Source organism: Juglans regia, chromosome 10 (assembly GCF_001411555.2).
Source record: "Juglans regia cultivar Chandler chromosome 10, Walnut 2.0, whole genome shotgun sequence".
NCBI classification, from domain to species: Eukaryota; Viridiplantae; Streptophyta; class Magnoliopsida; order Fagales; family Juglandaceae; genus Juglans; species Juglans regia.
In genome coordinates this window covers 14,690,486-14,698,784 of record NC_049910.1, presented here as the reverse complement: position 1 = coordinate 14,698,784, position 8,299 = coordinate 14,690,486, and the positions used below count along the sequence as shown (strand labels likewise).

At 31.3% G+C, this 8,299-nt stretch overlaps 1 protein-coding gene across 1 annotated transcript; it reads left to right on the top strand.

The window, feature by feature from the left end:
* The first annotated feature begins 1,280 nt into the window (after window positions 1–1,280).
* Window positions 1,281–4,283, top strand: LOC109019709 (E3 ubiquitin-protein ligase RMA1H1-like). Its single transcript, XM_019002058.2, has 2 exons — window positions 1,281–1,401; window positions 3,287–4,283. Exon 2 carries the CDS (start codon window positions 3,326–3,328, stop codon window positions 4,082–4,084), a length of 759 nt encoding a protein of 252 aa, XP_018857603.1. The 5' UTR covers window positions 1,281–1,401; window positions 3,287–3,325; the 3' UTR covers window positions 4,085–4,283.
* The last annotated feature ends 4,016 nt before the right edge of the window (window positions 4,284–8,299 follow it).

Here is an 8,299-nt window from a genome sequence, read left to right as displayed (position 1 = left end):
AAAAAAAAAAAAAAATTGGCACCGCCCACCAACCCACAGCCACCACGCACGGCCTTGCTGATTTGGCACGCCCGCCTTCGCCTTCCACCATGCATATGTGCTCATTCTATCAGTCATGTATTTTCCGACGTTTCTAGAAGATATTTTTTTATTTTGTTTTTTTACTGAAAACATGCATTTGTCATTGTTTGGTTTGATGAGAATATAGTAAAGAAGAAGACCACCAAGGAAGCTCCGTCTAAAAGCAAACAAATCCAAAACATCATTACTCATGTTAGCATTAACACGATCCTCCTCCAATGGCATCGCACAAAAAAGGAAAACCCGACTTTAATGATGATTATTTCCTTGGCATAATCATTAATACCAAACAATCTCACCATTTTCATTTTGAGATATATTTTTTTTAAGTTTGTGTAGTACACACTTGATAAATTTCTATTCGAAACATAAATTTTAAATTTTAAATTTTATAAATCAAATATTATTCTTAAATCTCTCATTTATTATACAGATGAGATGAAAAATTTATAAATAATAGTGAGATAATTTGTAAATAGTTTTGAAATAATTTGAGTTAAGATTTTTATGTAAATATGAGAAATAAGAGAGAATAAATCGAATAAAAAATTTATAAAATTAAAAGAGAGTTAAAAATAATTTTTAATATAATTGTTTTTAAATTTTAAAAAAATTGAATTATTTTTAATATTTTATTAGAAAGTTGAAGAAAATTATAATAATTAAGTAATAATTAAATGAAAAAGTTAAATATTTTAAATTAAAAATTATTTTATTTATGATATTTAGATCTGATGGATGAAATAATTAAAATATCTGTAAAAGTAAACCGCCCAGATCACGTAAAAGAGGTGAGAATATAACTTTTCTTTAGAGTTATTTCATATTACTTTTTCTCTTTTTTGTAGTTGTACTTTTATACGGACAATATGTCGGGAGCCTGCTTTTTAAAAAAGATTTAGACATGATAAGTTAAAAAATTAAAAATTAAATAAAATATTATTTTTTTTAAAATTATTAAAAAAAAATATTTATTATATTTTATATAAAAATTTTTTAAAAAAAATATAATAATTAGATAAAATAAAATAAATTGATAAATCTTTTCATTTTTGTATCCAAACAACACTCTCTTTTTTAGTAAAATGATATTATTAGTTATGAAAAATAAATAAAAATTAACTGACGTGACACGTTAGTATCCTGACGACAAAGTACCATTCTCTCAATTATAAAAGCCTCCAACGCCAGTCGTTATTGCCTCCTCTCAATTAGCCGTTCGCCACTGCCAACCTCTCGACTCTCTCTCCGTCTCTGTTTCGCCATTGCCAACAAGCTACGAACACATCTCGAAAACCAAACCAATCTCTCATCTTTTTGGTACGTTTCCCAATCTCTTTATCTCTTCTGTCTTTGCGTAAGAGTCTCACAGCACAAACATATACGCACGTCTGTGTCTCTGCATCAGTGTATGTATGTTACAAGGGTCTAATGAGCTCGGATCCGTCTCTGGAATCCTTTGAGATGGCTCTCTCTATCTCTGTTTCGATGGAAACTATTCTGAAGAAATATTTACTCGGATATCAAAGACTCCAACTTGCTTGCTTATCTGTTATAATAGACTCCAACAAACCGGGTCTTGAAAGACAACGAAAAACAAAAAGAGAAAAACTAGTCTCTTAAGACGCGAAATTTATTAGAGTGCGACTTTTCGTTTCCCTGGAAATTTGTATAGATTCTCTGTTTAAGCAAAAAGGACTTGGGTTTTTATTGGGTTTGGCAAAAGGAACCCAGACTTCGCAAGCTGGGTTTGTGTCGTTTTCTGCTTCTTCTATTTCTTACTTGAATCTTTCGTTTTCTTGTCGATTCTTTTAAGGAGCTCATTTGACTCAAAAAAATGGGTGAAATTTCTGCGTTTTTCATCAATCTCGATCAAATACCGTTCTTTTTAAAAAAAAAAATAAAAATAAAAAACAGCATGCGCGAAGCTCGTGTCTGCTTGAAGACTAATGTTGCTTACCCTTTTGTCTCTTTCCAAGGAGTAGTTTTAGATGCAGTTTGAACTGTTAAAACTCATTTTTATTTGTGGGTCGGCTCTTCCTGAACATTGATTGTATTTCGTTGGTGGGAGTTTGATGCTTTTATGGTGGTTCCTTGTTGTTTGTGTTATCTGTCTCCTTAATTCTGAATAAAAAATTATAGGCATCGAGATTAGGCACTTTTTGAAGTTTATGATTCGCTTCTTGAGGATCTATTTGCTTCGCATAAGAATTAAGTGGGATTCAAATCTAGTTGTCTTTATTGGGTCATCAGGAAGCTAGTTTTCTTTCTTTTAAGTGCATAGGTAAGGAGTTTTGGATCTTTTTTTTTTTTTTTTTGATAAGCAGAGTTTTGGATCTCATCCTATCAATATTATATTTTCTATTGATTGTCTAAGTTTATTATTTTTATACACATGATTATAATGGAAGATGTTTGAAACATAATATAATCTTGAGTTCTTATATTGTCTGCTTTGCTAATTCGTTCTGAGATAGATGTTAAAACGTCGATGATTATGTTGGTTATCCCTCTCTTTCTGAATAACCTTAAAAATCAGATCTTTATTAGGGATAGACGAGGGTTAAAGATCTCAGGCCTTTGAAACTTGAATTGGGGTAAGCAGTTAGATGGGAGTTAAGCAATTTAGGTTTATGTGGGAAGCTTTTGTGAAGATGTAAGATGAGCTTTTGTTCACCCATTTCCTACCTGCCAACAATTGCCATATTCTTAATATGATTTTTTGTTCCTCTGTTTTGTGATGGTGTTGGGATATTTTGATGTTTTTAGACGTTGATTAATACTGCATCGGACTTGATCTGGATATGGTATTTTAATAATCCAATTACTTTTATATTTCGGATGTAAAGCTTTTACTGAATCAAGTCTGAATCTTTCTAGAAAGCAATTTCGATTCAATTTCCTCAAGTTGTTCAATATCTGTACTGATTTATATGCTGACATAGGAATGGGTTTGTGCAATCTCTAATACTGCCTCTATGCAGCTTATCGTCACATATAAAAGTCTACTTCGATTATTAAAGAGGGGCTTCGATTATTTTATTATTTAATCTAATTTGGCCTTTGGGTGGATGAAATCCTATGTTTTCTTTTTGCCCTTTGGCCTGTCTGAGGTGTGTTTGGTTGCAGGGATATATCTCGTGTCAATCTCTCTGTCTCTTTGCATCCTTACTAACCTTGTTTTTCTTTTTCGTTTTGTTCTCAGATTTAGATATCAAAGGAAAACATATCCATTGACAGATAAATGGCCATAGAGCAGTACTTTGAGGAGGCCTTGTCTCAAAATGACTCATTTGGAGAGGATAAGTCTTCCCTAGAAAAGTGGAAATCTGTCTCTGATGCATTCGCATATGCTGAAAATAATACCTCGGATGGGTTTGATTGCAACATCTGTCTAGAGACTGTGCAAGATCCAGTGGTGACACTCTGTGGTCACCTGTACTGCTGGCCCTGCATTTACAAATGGCTTCATTTCCAGAGCGAATCTTGTGAAGATCAAGACCAGCAACAGCAGCAATGCCCTGTATGCAAAGCTGAGATTTCCCAAACATCCCTAGTCCCACTCTATGGCAAGGGCCAAAAGACAAAACTTTCTAAAGGCAAAGCCCCTAGTCTTGGGATAGTCATACCTCGAAGACCTCTTGGTCCTGTTAGTGGTTTTGACACACCAAGATCAACTCAGCAATTTTACCAGGAAAATTATTCGTATCAAGGACAACAATACCACCCCAACTCAGACCATTACAATACTTTTTCGATGCTCAACCCAGCCGATACAACGGCAAATATGTTTGATTCACGGATTGGTGTGTTTGGAGAAATGGTGTATGCAAGGGTCTTCAAAAACACCGTAACAAACGTATATACATATCCAAATTCATACCATCTTTCAGGGAGCAGTAGTCCAAGAGTCAGAAGGCATGTAATGCAGGCTGCTAAGTCGCTCAACAGAATCTGTTTTTTCATCTTCTGTTTCTCCATCTTATGTCTTCTTTCGTTCTGAATCTCTCTTCCTGCCCCTATTGTATGCTGTTGAAAAAATTATGAGTTTTCGAGATGATGGACATCTTTATTTCAGCCGGATGTACTACTAGATGTTAGGGATATTGAATTTCCAGTGGCAGGGCTGTGATTGTATGTAATTATTATTAATATTATTTTCCACAACTACGGCTATATGCAAGAGAGGACTCTTTTTACAATACTTTGTGTAGACTTTTAAATTAATGTTATGTATGGAAAACTTGAAATTTAAATAAGATGGGAAATTAAAAAAAAGTTGGTATTTTTACAAGAAAAATCTTCTAGTCACAAAATGATTATTTAAAAGTAATTTTATAAACTGATGTGGTTTGTTTTGATTTGTCAAATTGTAAAATTATTTTTAATTTAAATTTGATCTGACGAATTACATGAAGTCGCGTAAGTCTATAATATTATTTTTGTGTAATCACTTTGTAACTATATCACTACTCTTACTATTATCACGTGTGGAGTTCGTGGCGCATTACTTTTCTCATTTTGGTGCTCATATATAAATATTTCTTGGTCGGCTTGTATTGTCTTTGGAGTAATCTGGTGAGTCGAAATTAGAGGCTATTCTGTAGAAGAAAGGCTCAGTGGCGGATTCAACTCAACATTCATGACTAAATTGTTTATTCGGATCAGCCAAATCAAAGAATGAGAAGTGTTTTCATATGGTTGTCATAATAGATCGAATCATGGGTGTTGTTTTCGTCATTTACGTGTCTAACTTCACTTTGAACTAATAATAGATAGTTAAAGACTCTGCTCTCTCAAATGAATCACATGTTGGAGGCCAATCAACACAACTACTACTTGCTTATTTACATAAACTCATTCATATATATCCGGAAGTAGATATATGGTTGATTTGAAAAATATATGTGATATTATCTCGATATTCTTGTAACTATCCGGAAGTAAGCCTATCATTATTACTTAAAAAAGAAGGGTATCACCGACTTAGAAGAAAATAGTTACATAAAGGCTAAGGTCGCGTTTGGTTATTAAACTGATTTGAATTCAATTCAGTTTAGTCTAATTTTAAATTAATTCTAACATTTAAGTACTAAACTCTTAAATTACTAAACTTATCTCAACTCAAAATTTTTATATACGTAAGATACACAATCTTTTTCAATTTCTTATAAATATATCTAAACTCATATTGACATTTAAACTCATTTTAAATAGATCCCACAAAACTTACTCTACTATTTCAAGTCATTATTATTCATAACAAAATTCAATTCAACTCAACTTCAGCCTAAAATTCGTTCATGTGATTTTTGATTAGTAAATGGTGAACTTCAAAGCGAGTAGTAGACTATAATTTGGTCATCAAAACAGATCGAGCGGCCATTATAAAGCTCTAATCGATCATCGTCACGAGGCAAATGTCTCCATCACCTTTTCTTCCCCCTTGACTGACGTCTTTCCATTGACAAGTTGGTGAAGAAGAAGGTAAGAGGGTGGCGGCCGGCCACAGTGACAGGCTGCATGCATGGGAACCTTCCTAGAAAAAGAGTTTAATAACATATAGGAGATATGGAAAAGCAACCAAGTAATTTTGAAGCAGTCCTAACTAAGACGTCACTGCTGAAGTCCTAGTAGTTGATCAAGAAGGAATCGAGCAGAATTAGCGTCGTTCATTCTTCTATACTGGCCGGGAACCAAAAGAAAGAGGAGAGATCACCGGGGAATTATTGATGGAGATGAGAAAGTCAAGGACATGGCGTTACATGACTCATAAGAAAAAGTCCAAATAACGAAGGAGGGAAAGAAAATTATGAGCATCAACATTGGATTCATTATTTTCATCTTTAAAATTTGATAAAAAGTACATATTTTTCATAAATTCAAAACCTTCATATCTATAATTTTACATTGGATTAGTTATTAGATTCATCAAAATAATAATATATTATTATTTTATTAATAATAATATTTTTAATTTTTTTTTTTATATTTTACAATTACACTAACTATATGTTAATTAATAATTTAATTTGATACTTAAATTATTGTTTCCCAATTTAAGATATTGTGGCTCAAAATTAGAAAACAATAATTTAAATAAAATAAAATAATAGTTATAGAATATAAATAGTGAGTTTTCAAATTTGAAATTGAAAGAAAATGTATTGTAGCTAAAAGCTTGACATTTTAACATATGGTGAATCCAATGCCAGAATTTTAAAATTAAAATAACAAAATTTGAAGATTATGCCGGTGCTCGGATGTGATTTGCATTTTTAAAGATGTGTTTTACACACTGACTTTCAAGTAAAATAACTCTTTACTTATATAGGTTTGCTTTCATAGGGATGATTCGAGTCATTGGGATATCATGAATGACTGATCGGATAAAAAGCTCGTAAGCAAATAATTATTTTGAATAAATTTCTACTTATTTTAAAATTCTAATTACATTTTGTTCAGTTTTTTTTTTTTTTCTTTTCCACATAGGGCATATGAATGTTGATTAGCCACTTATTGGAAAAAAAAAAATTGACATTAAAATTTGAAGATAGAGTAGAGTTAAATTTAGAATTTAATTTGAAGATATATCCAACATTATTCCATACATGATACAAGGATTTGTGTATAGACAAGTCTAAGGTAGTGTTTGGATGTTGAAGTGAATTGAGTTGAGTTGAGTTGAGATGATAAAATATTGTTAGAATATTATTTTTTAATATTATTATTATTTTGAGATTTGAAAAAGTTGAATTATTTATTATATTTTGTATTGGAATTTGAAAAAATTATAATAATGAGTTGAGATGATTTTAAAAACCAAACAAAGCAAGGGGCAGGGCCCCTCCCAAAAAAAAAAAGGTTTTAAAAAAAGAAAAAGAAAAGTAGGACGAAACAGCCACGTGGCCCACGTACACGTTCTTTGACTTAAGTCCAGTAGCTAGATAACAGCAAGTCTTCCTAAAAGTCTCCTGCCTCACGTGTTTCGTTGCTTTTTGGTTTTCTGAAATTTTAATGGTTTTTTAATAAAAATACAGAAAATAATTTTCTCTCCTCTGGAGTTAATTAGACTTACAAAATGAGACCAAATGTATCTAATTATTTTTAATAATAGATTGAAAAACAAAGTAGGCATACGTTTCTAAGGGGAGGATCTTCTGGTAAAAGAGTAAGTATTAACTTTAATTTTTTTTCCAATTTCATGTTTATTCTTTGTTTTCTTATTTTTAAGGAAAATTGTCATCATTCATTCATAAAAAAAAAAATTATATTTATGATTGGATACATTCTGAGATGTCCTCACAACAAGCATAATATCATAAATAAAAATAATACATTTGGAGCTTCACCAGTACATTATTTCTTTTTATGAGTGGTCTAATCTTCATTATTGCTGATACTCTTTACAGACAAACGTTCAAAAAATAACATTTTCTGCCTATACAGACTCAATCTCACCCTTTATAGAAAAAAAAGAGTCAACCTCTACAGACACATCCGAGAGACTAACTCTTTTTATATTTTAATTAATAATAAGAAAACAAAAAAGAAAAACAATAAGATAGATACGAAAAAGGACCCACAGCTAGTATTCTATTTCTTATTAATCATATATATATATATATATATATATATATATAAACACACTTAAAACCTTTTTATTCAGATTCTTTCGATATGCAAATGGCTAAATTAGTTTTCTACGTTTTTATTTAATGAGTTATTGATCATGATTTGTCATTTTCTGTAGTTTTTACTTTCAAAACTTGGGTTGAACGACATGGTAGGTCAAAATTATTGAATCTATTTTTCCAGAAAATAGACATTGATTTGAACCTGCAGCATCTAATGCTAATATTGACACTTCAACTCTAATATTTTATAATGTTCTCTATTAAAATTCCCACCGCTAGTATTGATACTTCAAGTCCTATGCAGCTTTCACCTAAAACACCAAGAATTCAACATTGAACAAGTCTTTTTTTTTTTTTTAATAAATGAACCAAATCTTTATTCATAACTGAAGACTTAGAGCATCTCACTGATTGGACTGAATACATTGAGAAATTTTTTTCAAAATATACACGTCTTCATCAAGATTAAGAGCATCTTTAGGCAGAAAATGAGCTGCCATATTAGCACCTCTGTTACTAGTGTCAATCACTGACCAAGTAGCAAAGGATTTAAGTTCTTTTCTTGCATCCTCGATCAATAA